The sequence below is a fragment of the Gordionus sp. m RMFG-2023 genome, chromosome 2, assembly GCF_954871325.1.
Source record: "Gordionus sp. m RMFG-2023 chromosome 2, tfGorSpeb1-WG-v2, whole genome shotgun sequence".
In the NCBI taxonomy this organism is placed as follows: domain Eukaryota; kingdom Metazoa; phylum Nematomorpha; class Gordioida; order Chordodea; family Parachordodidae; genus Gordionus; species Gordionus sp. m RMFG-2023.
In genome coordinates this window covers 7,488,458-7,510,710 of record NC_088776.1, presented here as the reverse complement: position 1 = coordinate 7,510,710, position 22,253 = coordinate 7,488,458, and the positions used below count along the sequence as shown (strand labels likewise).

The 22,253-nt window shown below is 27.8% G+C and overlaps 1 protein-coding gene across 1 annotated transcript; it reads left to right on the top strand.

Moving 5' to 3' along the window:
* The first annotated feature begins 113 nt into the window (after positions 1-113).
* LOC135924033 (histone-lysine N-methyltransferase SMYD3-like) lies at positions 114-21,624 on the top strand. The gene is made up of 11 exons (XM_065459081.1): positions 114-561; positions 6,146-6,256; positions 7,803-7,869; positions 10,924-11,043; positions 12,657-12,872; positions 14,824-14,891; positions 18,256-18,376; positions 19,456-19,621; positions 19,768-20,068; positions 20,403-20,511; positions 21,508-21,624. The coding sequence occupies exons 2-11, from the start codon at positions 6,150-6,152 to the stop codon at positions 21,622-21,624; spliced, it is 1,392 nt and encodes a 463-aa protein (XP_065315153.1). The 5' UTR covers positions 114-561; positions 6,146-6,149.
* The last annotated feature ends 629 nt before the right edge of the window (positions 21,625-22,253 follow it).

The window sequence follows — 22,253 nt, the reverse complement described above, 5'->3', positions numbered from 1 at the left end:
CCATATTATTAGTTTATATTTAATTTTAATTTAAGAATTTTGGTTTCCCAGGTAAAGAAGATATGAAGAAATTTTTCCTACTATCAAGCGTTTTTCAGTCCTTTTACCATGATTAAACGTGATGGTTAGGGAATTTTAATTATACCACTTGTGAAAATCTCCGTTGATTACCTTATTTCGAGTCTTTCACCTTTGGCCAGGTCAACATTCATTGAACTTATCAAGGAGCGGCGATATAAATTTTTAGATGTTATTTCGTATAGAAATCTCAAACTTAAATTGGACAACCACGAGCTCAGTTATGCTCTATATAACAGGCTTAACATTCCTTTTTTACCATATAAATGCAGCAAATGTCATACTGATGATTACAATATGGCGCTTCATCCTTTACATTGCAATCATAATCCCGGTCGACAAATTCGGCACTCGAGGTTCGATCTCTTACAATTAGGTCAGCTGGTTTTCCTACCTTATTGGAGCCTTCTGGTCTCTTCTCATATGGTATGCGTCCGATGGAGTTTCACGAATTCCATGGTTACAAGGAAAGTTTCTACATGGGTTATATTTAATTTATTTGTATTTTAAAAAATATGCTAGAATATTATTTTAAAAAAATAATGAATATTTATTATTATGAATGGCTTATGCGCTCAGAATAAAAGTGGCACTCTCAGAATTATTTCCATTAATTGCTAGAAATTAAAGTAGTTAAAGTTCATAATTTTTACTGAATCTCACATGTGTAGTTTTTCTTAAAATCCAAGACGAAATCTTAGTGTTTCATATTTTCTGAGAGATTTTCTTAATCTGAGTTTCTAGGCAATTAAGTTTTATCTGAGCTTGAATAATTTCTTTATTATGAGAGCTTAATTATATATTTTTCTTAACATTTTAGTTTTAATCTCACCTAAATAGGAGAAAATTTATGAATATTCAGATTAACACAACTAGATAAGCATATTTTAACAAATAACGTTTACCACAATTGAAAATATCTAGTAACTTTTAGAACTTGTTCATAATGTAAGTGGTGATTTTAAACGGCCCTGTTTGGGTAGATTATTAAAAACTACTCTTTTAAGATCTGGACATTTTGCTCATAGGTAGCAGAAAGGTTTGAGCCTCATTTTGCCAAATCTCGGGGCTTATATATTTGGTTAAAATTCTAATCGTGCCATTTAATAACACTAAAAATAAGAAATTAAATTTTAATTATTAAAGTATATAAATAATTTTTACCTAAATTATTTGTAGTTTGCTTAGATAGGCATTTCCAGTTTAAATCAGACCCAAACCTTTTGATTTTTCCTCCTAAAGGAGATTGGTTTCAAAAAATTCAGATCTCTTAACCTCTGAGTATCAACTTTAGGATACCCCATGGACTTCTATTAAGAAATCAGTGTTTTTTAACTGAGAAATTTTGTATTAATTGATATTCTATTATTATAGTGATTTAAAATGTAATGCTAAAGATTTTAGTCATTAGCCTTATTAAAATAAATGATTTTAAATTTCATATTTATTAACACTCGAACTTTTATCATATTGTAGAGGATAACAATATTTTATATCTCATAATGCATTGTCCACAAGGTTAGATTAAAATAAACTCAATATCAGATTGAGAATCAGATTTGATATCAAAGTCGGCAGCTGTTATATTCAGAGTTTGAAAAAAATCCGATAAGAAAATCTAGACACTATAACCTGAAAGAGCCGCTTATTTAAAATTTCTATGAAATGCGCCTTTATATGCAAATTATGTTTAATCTGGTATGATTCATTAATAATCAGAGTTTGAACCAAATCCCTAAAATCTTAAAACTCGGTTTAAAAGAAACCACGATCTATATCCTAAATCAGAAAAAGAAAATTTTTTTGGATTTCAAGCTCATATTTTGATCTTGATTCACTCTTTGAAAATAAATTATTATATGTTGATTTCTTCCTTAAGAGCTTGTCTTATTTAAAATATTAAATTTATAAATTATGCAGTAAATTAAACCAGTTATTTTTTAAGATATGATCATGATCCAATAGCAAATAAACAATATAGATATCAAACCATAAAAATCAAGCACAATGATTTATAGAGCAGTTGTTATAGCAATAGATGGCCATAGAGGTTATATAAGAGTCCTTCATTGACATTGGAGAAAAAAAAATTAAATATAGATAATTAAATTGTGTTAACCTGAAAATTAATACAAAAATAATCCGGGCTATGGCATACTTTTAATATAATTTCCCGAAAGTTATGCAAAAAATTTTAACTAGCCTAGCACATCTCTGATATATATCCCAAAAAATTAGTGATTACGAAGAGATATTAAATGTATCTGATGACGATGATTCAATCATCGATGATGGAAGACTTAATTTAACTAAAAAAAAATCATATTTTTCAAAATTAAAATTTTTTATTAATTAATGTATAATTTACATTTATAATTAAAAAAATTTTATATCGTTCAATTGGCATAATTTTAGATTTTAAAAATAATAAATATACCTTTGTCTTATATTATAATAGTATAATTTCCTTTTTTTGAAAAATAAACTTTTGTTTTCATGTTATATGGGATTATTTTTAATATTACATATTTAACAACATTTTATAACAAAATAGCACACGGCTTAGTTCCCGAGTTCATCAGACCACTCTTATTCGGTGCTAAACTAATTGAACTCGAAAAACCTAATAAGGATTACGCCCAACTGCAATTGGAACTGTATTTCGCCGTTTTGTCGCTAAACTAATATCTTCCAAAATTAAGGACAATGCAGTCTTAATTTTAGCACCTCACCAACTTGGAATCGGCATCCAAGGAGGCTGCGAAATAGCCACACACGCTATTCGTATCCATCTCCAAACCAACCCACGAAATCCTTGTTAAAATTGATTTCTAACGCCTTAAACTCTATTCGCCGCTCTCACTTTCTCTCACAAATGTACCACTCATTCCCCACCTTTTCTCAATTCTTCCATTCTTGCTACTCCAAGCCTTCTCATCTCCAATTTAACAATTATTTACTTTCATCATCCGAAGGGATCCAACAAGGCGATCCTTTGGGATTTATACTTTACTGCATTGGAATCAACGAAATGGTCAAAAACATTTCACTGCATACTTGGTACATTGATGACGGAATATTCTGCGGTCCTAACGAGGTTGCTAAGGCACTCACTATCATCATAACACATTCCCATGCTATCGGTCTCTCACTCAACGAACAAAAAACTGAGATATACCCATTTCATTCCATCTCATTCAACCACAACTTCCACACAACCGAACTCTCATCTCAGTCATCTCGGTTCTCCAATCGGTGGCCTGGAATCCATTAATCACTTCTTCACTAACGCATCATCCAGCTTACTTACAAAAACATCTCTAAGTTTCTCATTACATTCCTAAAATTCTCTCTCTTCGATCCACCTCAATTTTCAAATTCCCCGACTCATTAAAATCTTTTGAAATCTCCGTCAAATCTCTTGCCGAAAAGATCCATAATCTCCGCTTTAACCATAATTCATGGCTACAAGCATCACTTCCATGCAAGCTCGGGAGTATCGGCTTACGCTCACCTCTAACTCTTTCCATCAGTGGTTTCATCGCCTCTCGTCTTTCATCCGACTCACACATTAGCCAGTTTTCCAACTTCCCTGACCCCTTATTAGCTGAAGCCCAGAAGTTGTCCCAAATATTCCACGCTTCTCATGTTCACAGAGAGACTGGGATATTTCACTCAACGAAGGCTCCGTCGCTTACCTAAAATCGAGCCTTCACGACGACGATCTTATAGTTTTCCACCAAATGAACCAAGGATCTGGTTATGAGTTTCTGGAAACCATACCCTCCAACAACCTCGATTTGTTGCTCACCGCTGATGAGCTAAGATTTGCTATTAGACTAGGGCTCAATTGTTTTTCCGTACCAATGCAAACATTGCGAAACCAGCGTCGTCAGCAAGGGTAGGCACTGCCTCCATTGTCGCTTTTGTCATGGCCGCTTTTCACGGCACACCAAATGCAATGAAATCCTTTTACGTGCCCTGAAATCAGGAGGAATTCCATCTAGACTAGAAACAACCGGAATTTTTAGAACCGAAGGAAGTCCTGATAGTATGTCCTTGATCCCCTGGTCAAGGGGTCAGCTCCTGGTTTGGGACTTCACCTGCATTGACCCAAATGCACCATCTAACCATAACGTCGATACCCTCGCCCTCGCTGAATCCCGCAAAACCATAAAGTACAGTTACTTAGACCCTTCATACCCATCGCCTGCTCCATTCTCACCACGTTTGATAGCAAAGCTCAACGTTTTTTTAAAGACGGATCCTCGAAAAAACCGATCAGCCTAAGGAATACCTCTTTTTACGCCAAAGACTTGCTACCGCCATCATTCGTAACTATCTAAGCTTCATCTCTTCCATTAATTAACCCTCCATTTTCCAAGCTTCCTTTTTTTTTATCCCCTATCCTTTCCCGTAAATTCTATTTCTACAATTTTTCAACTTTATTTATTTTACCTTTTTAAAAAATTAATTATTTTGTAATACATTTTGACATAATACCATACCATATCAGTAAATATTCAAATATAACCCATGACCGGAAAAAAAATTTTATACTTCCAAAAAAATTAAAAAAATTTTCATGAATTTTAAATTTTTATCATTTTTCTTTTACAAAATATATATTCATATTCTGTTGTAAATTAAACCGCTACTTTTGTTATATAAAAAAAATTATATAATTTAAATTTTTAAATTTTTATTAACCTTAATTCGTTTTTATATGACCTTTGTTTTTAAATTTAGTTTTTTAATAATAAACTCATTTGAAACACAAAAAAATAATGATTAAAAACAAATAATCTTATTAAAATAAAATATAAATTGCTAACTCAAATAACAACTCGATTTCTGATGTTGAATCGTATAAACTTAGATTGTGTTTTTTTTAAAAAAAATTGAATTTTAAATTCCAATATCCCCTCTCCCTTCCATCCCAGACCTAACCCGGCCTACTTATAGAGATTATTTCATCTTATAGAGTTAAAGGATAATTTAATTATATATTTTTTTTAATATTCATCTATATTGAATATATGTGTTATAAAAAAATATTCATATTCTAGACTAGACCTTACAAAATTTCTACCTGCCCACTTAGAGTGATAATTATTATTGCCATCAAACAATTATTTAATACCTTTTATTTGATAACCATGAATTTTTATTTTTTAATTTCCTACCTCCTTCCCCTTAAACAGAGTTTAACCCATTCAGACCAAAAGTGAATACTATTATTTCAGTTAAAAGATATTTCAAATGGCTTTTATTTGATACCAATTGCATATCGCTATATTTTTATGATAAAAATATTCCTGACCCCCCTATTCCCCCCACACCAATTCTAAAACCGCCCACTTAGAGTCATATTTTTTAATTGATATCCATAATGATATTTAGTTGACATCAATATTCCTGACTCCTCCGGAAAACCTAGACCTGTCCACTTTGATTAAAAATCATGATAACAATTTAAAGATAATAATATTATCTTTTATTCGATACCCCTATAGATATTTTGTGTTGACATCTAAGGTATAGACACGCCAATTTAGGGTAATAATTATGACTTTGTATCACAGGTTTGTGCTCAGAGCAGACCTAAGCACCAAATTTGGTCGTAACTTTTACCAATCAAAATGGCTTCATTTAAGCCGATTTTTTAAAAAAAGGCTGACTTAATATTTTAGCCAGAAAAATATTTCCTAAGCCTCGAGGTTTCGCTAAGATGTCCAAACCTTTGTACCATCTATGAACAAAATCTTTAAGCCTGCGTAATATTTTTCTGAATAAAGTATTGAGTTGGCCGTTTTTAAAAATCTGCTCAAATCGAGCCGTTTAACAACAACAGCGACAGCGATGGCGATGAGTTGTTTCTTTATTATTATTTTTTTTTAAATTTACTTTTTTTTAAAAAACAAATTAAAATCTTTTATTTTATTTTATTATTTTATTTTTTTTTAATTTAGTTAAATGATATTAAATCATCTCAATTCATTTTAAAACAAATTAAAAATAAATTAGATATTGTTTTAAATTTATAATTTAAAATAACATAATCTAGGATCATGATTGAAGGTATTCTATTAAGAAGAGGAACATTACTATTTTCCGAAGAAGTGTACGCTGCAACTCTTTTAAATAATTGTAGAAGTACTCTTTGCTCTTATTGTTTGTAAGTATAATTATTCATAAAATGAAACGTTCAAAATATTTGAGATTTTTGTTATTTTTGAGAGGGGTCTTTCACTCTCACATAATTTAACTTATACAAATAATAATTATATATTTATAATTTAAAGCTCAAATTATAAACTTGTATAATTTTTAAAAAAAACTAGTTTTATAATCATATCTGGTCAACCCAGGGGGGGGGGTAATACTTTTAAATAACCCATAAATTTTATTGGAGCGAGGACGAAGAAAATCGAAGTCAAGTTGACAAAGTAATAAGTGTTGTTATCTTTAAAAAAACAAATCGTAATAAGTTTTAAATATTTATCTTAAAAATTGAGAAAAGGGTTTAAATATTATTAAATTTAATTCTTCTATGTATAGTACTTTATTGTGGTGGAAAAATATGGGGCTGACAACTCCTTAGCAATCTATTTATTTTTAATTTTTTTCGATAATCTAAGAATCAATTCTATAACTTAGTAGCAACTCTGGAAGTAATATATATTAAATAATTTTTGCTGATAGTTCTTTTTAGTCTCAGCTATTTTTCCTAGTTTTCCGAAAGTGTGAGCTGAGTTTTAATAGAAATTTTTTTTTCTAGAATATTTTTAAAAAGATCTAGTTTTTTCGGTTAGCTAACGGATAAAATAATATTTTATTGGGAATTTTTATTTGGGAATTTATAGATATTAAATATTTATTCTAACCTATTAGGCCTATATAATCATATTATAAATTTCAAAAGTTAACCCCCCCCCCCCACCATCTTAAGCTAATTCCTAGCTGTGCTGTTGCCATAAATTGCGTATCACTAAGCTATTAAATCATATACCTACCTCCCTTATAATCCTTCGAATTTAATTATAAACTTGTTTAATTAAATATTATATATCTGGAATGGAATATGGAAATTAACGCTGATTCGGGATCCTTTGATATAAAATCCTTTATTGAAGGTAATTTTATATATTTTAAACATCAGATTTGACTGTGAATGAATACCAGAGTGTGCAGATTTGCAACAATTGGTTATTTGATAATTAAAGTGATCATACATAGGAGTCAGCTGTAGCCCCATTGTTGTGGTGTGCCCTTCGACTAATTGTCTTTATGTATTATATATAAATGCGTGCTAACTACAAAATGGCGGTACAGCTTACTCCTATGCATGAACACTTTTAAATGCATATAATGATTGAATCGCCAATCTAATAGTGTGTATATACATCTCGTTTAGTTACCTACCCTACTATTATCTTTGGGACTTATTATATCATTGAATCCCGCTTCGTCCTTTGAGAGAAAAAGTAAAATTTATAATCCTTCTTTTGTTCTGGTAATTCTGATCCGGATTAAAATTTTATGGGTAGTAATAATATTTTTAGAGGGATAGGGGAAACCTATTTAAGATTAACTTTCGTAAAATTTTAATTAAGTAATTTTTTTGTCATATTTATATTTATTATTAAAATTTTATGATTTCCTTTTTTAAAAATCGATTCACCCTACAGATAATATTTAAAAAAATTTAAAAAAAAAATTAGCACAAAGAACAAGCTTTTTTATTGCATGGGCTGTAGATTACATAGATACTGTAACAAGGAATGCCAAGTATATTCTTCTAATTTTTATTAAGATTTAATTTAAAAATATTATGTTTTGAACATAACTCAAAACCTTAGTTCTAAAAGAGAGTTCGGGTAGTTAAAAAAATTCTATAACGGGTTCGGGTTCACAGGTGTACACACAAGGATTATAAAATAAAAATTGGCCCGTGGAATTTTCTATCGGGGTTTTTGAGGCCGGTCCTCCTTAATTATTTTAACCCTTGTTTGTCCCATGATAATTCTTTTCATGAATAAAATAATTTATGTAAATTTGTTCGAATTAAATATAAAAAATAATAAATTCGGGCTGATTTATAAAAATATTTTGAACAATTTGTTCGGGCTGATCCGGAAATATTCTAACTCTATTAGCAAATTTATTTGAAATAACAAAAACACCAGTTTAAAAGATATTTTAACCCTTGTTTGTCCCATGATAATTCTTTTCATGAATAAAATAATTTGATGTAAATTTGTTCGAATTAAATATAAAAAATAATAAATTCGGGCTGATTTATAAAAATATTTTGAACAATTTGTTCGGGCTGATCCGGAAATATTCTAACTCTATTAGCAAATTTATTTGAAATAACAAAAACACCAGTTTAAAAAGATATTTATTTTTTTTATAAAATTATAAGTGTAAACCTAAAAATCATTTTTATACAAATAAAATATAGCCAATGGGCCTATAATAAGTAGACCTATTGACTTACAATAAAATAATTTATATTTTTTTTTCAAAATATTTTTAACTTCCATATAAGTCTGACAATATACACTAAAGTTTTGCGGTATCGGCTCACCCCGTTACCCAACCGGGTAGCGTCTGAAATTTTTTTATAGGGCCGGGGAAAAAAAATAATATATATATATTTGATGAATTCTGGCACTTCATAAAAGTGATAATTTAAAAGTACTGGTTAATGCGCCATAAATGGCTGTTTTTGTTTTTTTTCAAATTAAAGCATTAATATTTGGGTTAAAACAGACAAATTTTTTATATCAATGTGTAGCCCAATTCTTAATCTTTAAAATAAAATTTAAATCAAAGCTCTATTTATAATAGTTTGCTAGATAAAGGTTATGTGAGGTTCTTTTTCTGGCCAGTCAAAACATGGATGTGTTAACTGTTCATTATTTAATCATAAAAATAAGATATCACAATATGAAATACTTGTAAAAGACCTATATTTATATTTCTTCATTTTTTTAGGTATATAAAAAAATCAATAATCATCTCAAATTATCATCATCTATTTAATGATAATATAATAAATTAATATCTTAATTATCTTTTTATTAAACATTCTTAAGTTTGTTTCATTTGAAATTTCACCAAATATTGTTTTGCACGAGTTATTCATTTTAATATGAATCGGTGAATGTAGACAATACACTTGTATCTTATTCAGCCGCCTTTATATGCCTATTAAATAAAACTTGTAAGCTCTAAATTTTTTTGTGTGAATAATGCCAAATACCTACTAAGGATAATATTTATGTAATTTTTTAAAAGAAAAAAAATATGTAACGTGATTTTTCTAGAAGTAGGTACTAAAAACAGTTTTTTAAAAAATATTATTTAACTGGATTGCTCTATTCATTAAACGAACTTAAGCAAGGCAAATATCATAAATATACACATTTTGACCAATTTTGAGAAAAAATCTTTCCAATAGATAAAAAGTTAAAGTGTAATGGCCAGTTAAACATGGCCATTTATGGCACATCTTTCCTATTGTGTTTTTAATTTAATCACTCCACAAGATTATAAATTGTTGTTATTTTGGTTGTCAGCATAATATATTTTGGTTTAGGTTTAAATTAGGGCCAGGCTGGGCAACCCTAGTTAAAAAAAATTAAAACTAAGCTGAGCCGGTTATAAATTTGACCAAATATGAATTATCTAAATTTCTACCGGGCAGGGCTTAACAATTTTGTCATTTGGAGACCTTTGATATATACTTTAATGACAAAAATGCTCGTTCACCACTTATAAAAAATCGTGACCACACATAACTCAAAAATTTCAGATATAAATCAGCTATACTCACTCTTTTAAAGATTGTCATTTATCTTTATATCTAGAAGAATTACCAAGGAATAAGAATAAAGATTTTGCAATTTCACAGGCAATAATAAAACTATTTTATCTTGTTTGATTTGGTTATTTATTCTTCCATATTTAAATAATCTAACACTGCCTACAAAAATTACCTTTCAATTAGATTTGATGATTCAGAAAAAATGTATATCGTCGGTTTAGAATTAGAGTGCTCCATTTGCGCAAATGTTTAAAATGAGAAAATCAACATTAGTTTAAAATAAAATATAGGAAAAAGTTATGATCAGTTGCTAATAACTTTGACAAATATTAATATTTTTTAATCTAGTTTTTATTTATATTTATATTAGGAATAAATAAGTTATTATCCACTTCTAACTCAAAAATTTTGAATGTTTAAAATGAGGAAAATCAACATTAAAGTTTAAAATAAAATATAGAAAAAAGTTATTGATCCATTTTGACAATAACTTTGGCAAAAATTAATAATTTTTAATCAAGTTTTTATTTATATATATATTGGGAATAACTAAGTTATTATCCATCTTCTAACTCAAAAATTTTGAAAATGTCGAGTGGAGCACTCCAATTCTAGACCGACGTTATATTATTATTGTAAAATTTTATGATGGTAGTAAAAATTAGATTTAAAACATTTACATTAAATATGAGAGAATCTACTTATTTGATCAGAAAATTTATTTTTTGTCCTCTTACTTTTGTTCAGGCCCCTAATCTGCTACTACCATAGGCCGAGTTTAATAAAGGCTTAAATAGTTTTTCCGCCATAAATTAACATTGGAAAAGGTTATATCTATTAAGGGCTCTCTTTCAGAAATAGTAAAAGGGTATGAATAGTGACCCCCGTAAAATGGATTTAAATTTATAATCGTTATGAAAATTTATTTATTACTCAATTTACTAAATGAAAGTAATGCCCATATACGTAATTTTAATTATATTTATACTCATTTCATTTCTATTTTATAGGCAAAGGATTGGATTGATCATAAAAATGAATGTAAAATATTTAGAAGAATACCTATGGAAGATCGCGTCCAATTTGATTACCATATTCACCTCATAATTCGCATAATTTTCAAGCTTGAAGTATATATATTTGAATTTAGTTTTTTTTTATCAATGTTCATTTATGTAATGTAATTTTTTTTTAAAAAAAAACTCCCTTAAATTTTAAAACATAAATAAATTTATTCTACTTAAATCTTCCATTCAAAAATAACGATGAAGTATACGTGATTTATTGGTGTAGCAACTTAGTAATGAGTCCAGTGACATGATATTTATTCAATTTCGTGATATTAAAATTGATGGTAAAATTTAGAGGGAGAAAGAGACAGAACTTTTATATGTATAATTTTTTTTTACCGATTCATGAATTTATTTTATCTTGTATCAAATTGATTTCAAGCTCAGAAATAACAATGATTCGTCCTTATAACTGTATAAAAGAAATTTGCATTTAGACCAAGGCATAATGTGGACTATTAAAAATTGCATTTATCACGTACAGTCCAAGTCCTAGTCCAGATGTTGGTAGGGGCTTTTCGATTCTTATTTTTTCCGCTTAATTTTACCTAGATTTCGATTTCTAATGACTTCCAATTAATTTATCAACGAGATTTGGCTTTTGATTGCCTATTATTTTCTCTTGTTTATGTATATTAATAATTTTCTTCAGTTCTTTTACAATAAATGACGTTTTTAAGACACCGCTCCAACCATACCATAGCATGACCTGAATCGGCCTGTAAAGGAATTTGAAAAGATTTTACGGCTTGGCTCGTATTTTACCGTTAGCGCAATATACAAATGTGTTCCAATTGAATTGTCATTATGAAATTAATTCGATAAAATCTTATAGATCGAAAATTATCTAACTTTGGCCATCTCTATTGTGGCTTAGCCAAGCTTTTAGCCTAAAAAATTGAATTAAACCTCTAAGTTGAGTTTCAACTTGAAGATTGATTGGAATATTTTTGGATAAAAACATGGTTATGCTTTTCTACTAATTTCATCCAAATTCTATCAAAAGAGTCCAAAGTTATGCACATTCAAAATTACACAAACAAAATTCATGTTTTTTTAAATTTTATTAAACTTTACAATTCGCCAAAAAACGTGATAATATCAAAATTTACAATTAATTTGGGTCAAATTTTGTACTGGCTATCGTTTGGTTTGTGATTTGTTTTTTTTTCTCACTGAAATTGCAACTTTCACCTTATCATTTTAAAGAAGGACTGCGATAGACTAGTATAAGTTAGGAAACTTCTTCTAAAACCTTTTGACCTCTCTATGTTTTCTCTGTATAAAATTTAAATTAAACTCAAGTCATTTACCGAAAACCTTTTTCTTTTTATTATTATCGTCTGGCTAAATGTAAATATTAATAATAAAAAATTTTTTACATGTTGGATAGTTCGGTTTTTCCAACTTTGAAAGTGCATAACGTTGTGTGATCTATTGATGGAATTTACAAAAAAAACTATAATTTCTTTCTTTCTCAACCTATAGATTTTAATTATTTTTAGAATTGAGATTTATTGCTAAAACAAGAAAGATACCAATTCAATTAGAACATAGTGTAGAGGGATTAGTCAATGGTATAATACAAGACTATGAATATGGGCATTTCGAAATATTTTTTAAAAAAATAATGTGTATTTTCTAATTTTTTTTTAAAATATATTAATTCAAAGCGCGAATCAACTAAGAACCCAGAAAAATTGATATCTTATTGCAATGAAAAAATTAAATTGAACAAATACAAGTTCATGGATTTAAAGGAGCACTTTCTTGAGGAAATGAAGATTTCCGGTTCCAAAATAACTTCTCTTCTTGAATTAATCAAAGATTCATTGCCCAAGGCAATATTGGATAAATATGAGTACACAATGCCCCATATATGGTGCAAGGTAGGTTAAATAAAGTATTATTTTCAAAAAAAATGATTACTACATTCAACCATATTTACGGTATAAATTACTAGAATTAGAAATTGTTATTTATTTATTATTTTTTTTTTACTATTCATAAGCTTAAAATCTTCCAAGAATCTAAAATGTAAAATAATAAAATAGTAAATCTTTAAAATATTAAAAACAATGTCAAAGTTTTCCTGATCCTCTAATAAAGTGCGGACCTTAAAAATAATTTTTTCATTCCAATCATCCCCCCCCCCCCACCAAGTTTTGGGGAATCTTAAAAAAATAACCACAGATATACTAATGATACCAAATGAGGTTATTTAATTCAGGCAAAAAAAACTCCAGAGAAATCTGTCTTCTCCATCTAAATTCCTAATCATCCGCTCTTTTTTTAGGTTTTATTTGATCTTCTCCTCATTTTAAAAAGTTTTTACCCTCCCATCTCGGGTAAAATGGAAAGTGAAAGTAACTCCCTCAAAGTTAAAAATTAATATCAATATAGCAAATAAAAATTATAGAGTTTCCCAAAGAAAACAACCAAATTTATTAAAATTCAATAAGACCCATTTTTAAATATTAAAAGGTGAAATTAAGGGAATATTTTCTGGTCCACTTTATCATACCTAGTTGCACACCCCCACCTGGTTAGGTTCAGGAGAAAAATCCAAAATTTTCCTAGATTCGAACCCAGATCTATGCGACTAGGCAAACTCACTACACCTTTAAACAATTTTTGTTTATATTGTTAATAAACGATGGTGTTTAGATATTTTATACAAAAAATTAGAATCAATACTCCAGTTTTTATTAAAATAAACGATCATTAATTGGGGATTTCAAATTGAGGCATTCACTTTTAACGTTTACTTTTGCGCTTATTATGCAAAAAAATTATAAATTTGCATGATACAATTTTGAAATGCATAATCTGCGATAAAACAGAAAATCTCTTATTATATATAATTTTTAAAATAGACCATAATTCAAATTTTTCACAAAATTGTAAATGAAAACTAAAATCAAATCAATGGCATATATAATACCGATTCATTCATTAAAATGCATTTTTAAGCGTCTTTAAAAGCAAATCAGCTGGACCCGCCATTTTGGTAACCTATGTAGTAATTATTCTCATGTTAAAAACTACTATTAAATTAATCCTTGCTTCCTTATTATCTCGATGATCCGGTAAATCTTTAATAAAGTTTGCATCAGATATAGGAATAAATTAGGCTCTCGTTTAAAATTTTAATAATGATTAGTGTAACCAAGATGCCCTCCCCAGCTGATTTGCATTGATGTACACTTTTAATGAATGAATCGTCAGTCTAGGTATTATATGTGTCATTGAATCAAATGTAAGAAATGTAACATTCTAATATTTGAAAGAGTATTATCAGAGGATGCTATTTATAGGTTCGCGCTAAATTAAATATGGCGAAATTTTAATTTATATTAAAACATGATATTATTACTGGGTCATTTAAAAGGCTAAAAAAATTCTTTAGAGTTATCGAACATCTGTTGGATTTTAGGTGCGAATTTTTTAAGAAAATTATTTCCAGCCTGGGCATTTTTTGAGGGGGATTTTGATTAATTTAACAGGCTGAGTCTATTTTTTTTTTAGATTTCACCTTAAATAATTATATACATCTAATTTAAAAAAAATAATTTTCAAAACGGAAATAGAAAAATTTGAGATACGAATGAATGTTTTTTTTTAAAATGATCCATCATATAATTGAAATTTTTTTTTTTAAATTGGTCTACCCTTCGGTTTCGTTATTTTTAGACCATTTAAAACAGAGGGTATTATATTTAAATGGAGACCATTTTGCGTGTCTGGCATTATCCGACTGCGACCCTAAAGCGTATAATTAATTACAAATAAAAGTATTCATCCGCTGTCATATTATATCTTTTCTATTTAAATTTATAGATTACGACTAATTCATTTTATATCAGGGACGAACACCGGCAAGAAATAGGTGTCGGAATTTTCCTCAAGTATATATTCAAATTTAAAATAAATATTATGAAAGAGGAGAAAGAATTAATTCTCTCGAATTAGTTAAATACAAAAAGGTTGTATGCAAATCAGCTGATGACAATGCCATTTTGATTTATAGTTGAATTTTTATAAAATTGTCAATATAAATTATTTATATTGCGGACAACAAAATGGCGGGTCACCAGCTGATTTGTATATTGGTAAATATTAAAATGAATGAATCGCCATGTCTAAGTGTAACATTATTCAATGTTCGAGGCCTTAGCAGAAGACGATAAAAAATAATTCGAAACTTGGGTGAAAAAAAGCGCCCGTTCTCGCATACCCCATTCCGTTGCGCAACTCATCACATGATTAAAACATTTTCTTTTCGGCGTAATTTAAGAATACACCAATTAGTAAAATATTGTAAAATGAGATGAAATAAAACATTTGTATTTGAAGAAGAAAAATAATTAACAAATATTTTAAATACAAACCTTAAATGGGATTTTATATAAAATATATTTTTTCTGAAAATAATTGTCATTTGAGAGCTAATCAAAAAATCTATCCGCTTAGAGGTAGAGTCCTGAGAGCTAGCCCAAAGACCAATCTGGGGCCTAAATATTTTTTAAAAATAAATTAAAATTTCTGATTCGTCTGCCATTAAATATTGGGGGTTGGGGGAGATGTTATAATTAACCCATCCTTCTTTGACTGGCCGCTGTATCGTGTAAATATAAATATTTAATTCATTAGCCAATTAATATTTAAATGAATGATGGTGACTTACTGGAGACAATACTTTTATTTAATTATTATTTTTAATTAATATATCGTCGGTCTAAAATTAAGTGCTCCACTCGACATTTTCAAAATTTTTGAGTTAGAAGTGGATAATAATTTATTTATTCCTAATATATATAAAAATAAAAACTAGATTAAAAAATATTAATTTTTGCCAAAGTTATAGCTCTGTCTATTTTCATATAACGATGTAATTTTTGCTTCATATGCATGCCCTATCATATTATCTTATTTAATCACGTGTTGTATTTCCCTCCTTTTTTAATTTTTTGCTTTCCATATTGAATCGTATAATTTTCATTATATTTATCTCTATTCCTATTTTAATGTCGAGGTAAATTTTATATTATTACATATTATAAATTAAATATATGAATTATTATGTATTAGTTTGTTAATATAATAAATTTCATTTTTTTTATTTAATCAAGCTGGCAATTTTTGATAATTTTGGATATCTATTTTTATTTAATTTCCACCAGTCTAATGGATTTGTATTATTACAAATTGTGGCTTCATCCACATATTTGCTTATTTCTAAGTTATTATTGTTGTGACTAGGTTTAACCTGATATATTTTATAAAACCCTTAATTTCTAGTTTTAAATAAACATGGAAAAAAAAATCATGAAGCATTACCATAAAAACAGGGCTAAGAACCAACTCTCAAAATTTAACTGAATCAAAATTCTTTTTTTAAACTAGGAATTTATTAGGTGATGTAAATATAAAATTTATTTATTTAATCAAAATAATCTCTCGTATTTTTTGATAATTTTGGATATCTATTTTTATTTAATTTCCACCAGTCAAGGTAAAAATACTAAAAAAGTTATTTCTGATCAAGATAAAGATTTCATCATCGATCACATAAACTCCATTCCAAAGGTCCATTCTCATTACAGGCGAAAAGATTCTTCCAAGGAATACTTTGATGGAAGTCTCAATTTTAAAATACTTTATGATCTATATTCTAAAAAATGTGATGAATTATCGAGAATTCCTGTTAAGGCGCATTATTATACAACAATATTTAAAAATAGTTTTAATATAGGATTTGCTAAACCAGTAAAAGATAGGTGCGATAAATGTGAGCGGTATTTAATTAATAAAGAATATATGAATGAAGAAGAGATTTGTAACTACAATAAGCACCATGATGATTATGTTGAGAAGAGTATTGAAAGAGGTATGGACAGAATCATAGCTAGGTCAAAAAAAATTTTAGTCATATCATTTGACCTTCAAAATGTCATAACCTTACCAAGATCTGAGGTTGGATCTTCTTATTATAAAAGAAAATTATCTGTTTATAATGAAACTGTATATTGCAGTCAAGACAAACGTGGTTATTGTGCTATTTGGCATCAAGGCCAAACCGGAAGAACTGGTAATGACATAGCTTGCAGTGTGATAGCATTAGTAGATGCGATATTAAAAAAAATTTCCAAATATCCCTCATCTAATTCTGTGGGCTGATTCCTGTGTCGCCCAAAATAAAAATTCTTTTATAATTTATGGTTTAAAACATTATTTAGCAAATAACACGACCAGTCAAATCGAAACAATACAAATCAAATATGGTGCTCCAGGCCATTCGATTTTACAAGAGGTATAGCCAAATAGAAAGATGCTTAAGAAAAAATGAGATCCATAGCCCTCTAATTCTTTATAGATTAATAAGAGGTACTAATCGCAAAAACCCATTTGAGTTAATTGAAATGACTTCAAATAATTATTTCGATTACCATTCTGCTTCGAAAAAATTCAAATTTAACCACATACCGTTCACTAAATTAAAATCAATAAAAATTTCAAAAACGGAACCTTTTTATTTGCAATATAAATTATCGTTTAAATCTAATAATATGAATAAAGTGTCTATTTTACAGGATTCAAAAACACGTAGGCCTAATTTTGACAAAGAATTAGTTACAACAAATTTTTCGCATATTAAATTGATCCCGAAAACGAATGGCAAAATAAACGATGAAACTAAAAAAGATATTAGATCAATGTAAGAGTTCATGCCCAGAGTTGATAGAGAATATATGGAAAATATTATTAATTAAATATTAGATTTATTTTATATCCATTTTTATTAATTGTAAGAATAAATTAGAAAATAAATAAAGATATATAGTGTCAATTTATTTATTAAATTTAAAAAAATGTTAATGAAGCATTTATAACATTTAAAAAAAATCATAAAGTGTTATATTTGCTTCACTTGCATTTTGATTTTATCAAATAAATTTTATAGTTAAATTTTTTGATTAAAAATTTTTTAGGCTATAATTAATTGACAATATGATAAATTATCTCTGAAATTTTGAATTAAATTGAGCAATAAGTTTTTCCTATATTTGATTTTAAACTTTAATGTTGATTTTCTCATTTTAAACTTTTGCGCAAGTGGAGCACTCCAATTCTAGACCGACGATATGTTATTTATAAATCTGTTCGAATGAATTATTCATTTAAGTCATTAAAGTTTTCACTTTAAATTTTGTTGCTTTCCCACAAGGAAAGTTTTTTTTTTTATAAAACATTATTTCTACAAATATTCAGTTCTTCAAAGTATAATCATAACTGTGTCCCAAACGGAATTATTATATCTAACGGAAGGACGCAACACTTGGTTTTGATTGAAGATCTTTACTTGCCCAATGCAAATGACCTGGAAAAATATGTAATAGAAATAATAACAATAATATGAATAAATGTGATATTTAAACATGGGCGTAGTTTTGTTAAACGGCTTGATTAGAGCCGATTTTTTTAAAACTGCTAACTTTATCCATTAAATTATATATATAATTTATGAAAAATATTTCCACGACACCGGATGGGCTTTTTTCGGCACACTTTTATCCGGGTTTTGGCCAAATTTATGAGCACAGATTTAGATCTTCTAATTAATTTTAATACAAATGTATTCTCTAATCAAAAGCATATCTAACACTCTTACCTTCGTAACCTATAAAAAGTCCTTAAATGACCACAACATAAAAGTTTCAATCATTTAAATCTTAAACTTTATAAAAACATTTTTATCAATTTGGTCGTCTTTGGATTTTTCATTATTCGGAATTAAAATGAAACTTGATTCAAAAATAAACATTTAAATAATCGATAAATAAGCGCAACTTTGCGTATACTCAAAAATCAGCGCGAAAATGGATGTTAATGAATTTAAACAATTAACGTATTCTATGTTTTGGTTTTATATTTTTTTGTGTGCAATCATTTAATAATGTGAAAGTATCATGAATGTTTTATATGTTATTTATGACACAATTGATCTAAATAAATTCTTAAATATAACTAAATTTAAAATTTTAATATTATTTGAAAACATAAAATTCACCCTTAATTAAATTTTCGGGGATATTTTAATCATCCATGTTCGATTTATAATTAAAGGCTTTGTAATTTAAATGAAACAGATTTACCCGATAGGAAATGTGTGACAAAATCCCTCATATCTATTTTTTAATATAAAAATTTCCAGATTATTTTTTGAATACTTTCCATAGCAAATGATTCTATTTGATAGTATTATTATATATTCATTTTATATATCATCTCTATTAACTATGGCCTAGCCTAACCCTAAATAAACAAGGTTAATGCCTTCTAATAATTTTAGAATAATTGTACCAACCAATACACTAAAAAAATAGGAAATGGTGGGAGATTAAGTAAATTAGATCATCCATACATTTTAATCTAACTTATCTATTTCAAAAAAAAATAATTTTCAATAAGGTGCGTATTTCATACAGGAATCCGTTAGCCACAACCTATGCTAGACAACTTATCTTTAAAAACACTTACAATTTTACCTGTGATTGCTCATTGTGTTGCCCAGATAAGACCCAAAATCAATCATCTAATAGCATGGAGGACGAATTTATAATAGATATAACAGATGGTTATTTCTTTAATTTTTGGCCAATATAATTATTAAAATATCAACACTTTATAATATATTTATTTCATTTTCTTAAAATTTTGTAAATTTGCTAAGATTTTTAAAAGAACTATTAAAGTTTTATAATATTTCTTACAAAAATTTAGAATGTCTACCAAAATATGACTTTCAAGAATCTAATTCTGATCTCGAACAATTACAATCTTATCAAGAACTCTATTTTAATGGATATCTAACTAAGAAGATTCTATCTTTTGGTCAGAAGTCGAATGCTATATCATTTCCGGTTTCAATGAATATAGTTTACAACACCATCTTGCAGAAACAATTAGAGGCTAATATGATAGTTGTGCGACAAAATATTACAAAACCTGACGGAGAGGCAATGATCAACTTCAAAATAACGTATGAAATGTGCAGAGCTTTGGAAAATGGACATATTTTGAAGTTTTTGTTTTGAATCTTTATGAATGTCATATTTCATATACACAAACATGTTAACAAATATTTAATTAAAATCATTAATCAGCACAAATTTTATAGCTAGATTATAACCTGGTTCATCATAGTTTACTGTTCCGTGAATCCATCACTTATTAAAATTATTTGTATCACATTGATAATATTTTCTTAGTAAGTATTATGTAATTTGAAGAATATTCTACTTACAAAAAAGTGTAAATAAAGGTTTTCCCATCTAAAATTCCTATAATTATAAGTTATATTCTAAAATTAAATATTTCTAACAATTTTTTTTTAATATATATTTATTATAATTTAGGAAAAATTATGGTAAATATAGTGTCTATTTAGCTATTCATTGGTATAGGATGGCTGTATTGTCGAAAGTATTAGATTACAATCCCGACCTAATCATTTACAAAAATAAAGTATAAATAATATTATACTTATTATATGTCAATTTACATTTTAAAATTAAAATATTCTTTTGATTTTTTATCTCTAATTTTTTGTAAATTGATAGAATTGACCTCTCTAAGATTAATCAAAAAATTTGACCAATTAGCAACGCCTAAACTCTGTTTTATAGAAGAACAATTTAATAGTGAAATACATTTATAACATTTTTCACGGTTCCTACATTTTGATTTGTGGTCACATACAGATATATTCCATGATAATATTGTGATACTTTCCTCTTATTACGGTTTATATTTCTGGCCCCGAACCGTTATAAATGGGTTTATTACTGTGTATATCTCTATTTAAGAAACATTTTAAAATTTATATATATAGGGTAGCGCTAAAAAATGACTTACGAATGGTTTATCCGATTAATGAAATTTATATATATTCTTTAAAAAAAAAATACATATTCAAACTTATTAACAAGAAATTTACACCATTTGAAAAAAAAATTCTCAAATTTGAAACTTTTTCACCATAAAACTAAAGTTAAATATTTCAGGCATTTGATTGAATAGCAAGCATTATTTTGGAACTTATGGAATTTAGGTCAAATGCAAGTGACGAATTTCATAAACTATATGTTGTCATTGTTGAGACAAATCAAGTTCTATGAATTCAATATTTGTCTACCACGACTCTCAGCAAGTCAAGCCCATCGTTCCGATATTAATATATGGTCTACCGAAAAATGCTATAGAATAAATCTCTTTATCCCCCTCTTGGATACTTTATAACTAAAATAGTTAAAAGGTTCTTGATTCATTACGACTTTTATGGGAAAAAATTTTACTTGATTTAAATCAAGTTTTTTTTTATTTCCACTGAAAACTGTACCTCTCTTAATCGAGGTCTCATCCAAACTCAAATTTTTTGATCAAGAGATACCTCCAACAATAAATATTAATCTATTTTTTAAAAAAAATTTATATATAATTTCGTTTTTACTTTTATCAAAGTGTTTAGAGATTTTGGATGCCGCCTATCCTTTGACTCAATTAAATGAACCTATGATCAATAGATCTATTATTGGTACTATGAGGAAATTTTATTTGCCTGAAATCTATCCCAAATAAAACTATATAAAACTTTATCATATTATTTATTTGTGAAAATGTTTTAAATATTATATTGTAATATGTGATATAACATTTGTATAAATAAGTTAGCTAATTTTTTGTTGTTGTACCTTTATAGCATATTTTAAAAGGAATGTAGTTGATACAAGATAATGTCTGTAGAACATATACATATCCTTCCCTCGACACTTCTACAAAAAATTTTCTAACTCTACCATGTCAGCTTGTTTTTTTGAGTTAAGCTGCCGTGATATTGTGGTGACACGGCGTGTTTAATACATAGATATTTACAAAATTTAAATCTTTTCATTCCTAACTGCTGTTCCTCCGTCCCAATATGTGTTTTTATTATTCCAATATATATCCATCCATTGGATTGGACTAAATTATTAACGATAATCTCACTCGTCTCAATCCACTACTTGCTTCTCATTCAGCCCACTTTATTATATTCATCAATTAGAATATTTCAATATCTACTCTCTCCCCTAGACTTTTACTGGTTATCAAAACCTTTGTTTTTTCTTACACCGGCCTTTTGACCCACTTATAGTATGTCTCATATTTTCTATTTATTTTTTTATCTCATTCATTCTGGCCATTATACATATATTTAAAGGTATTTT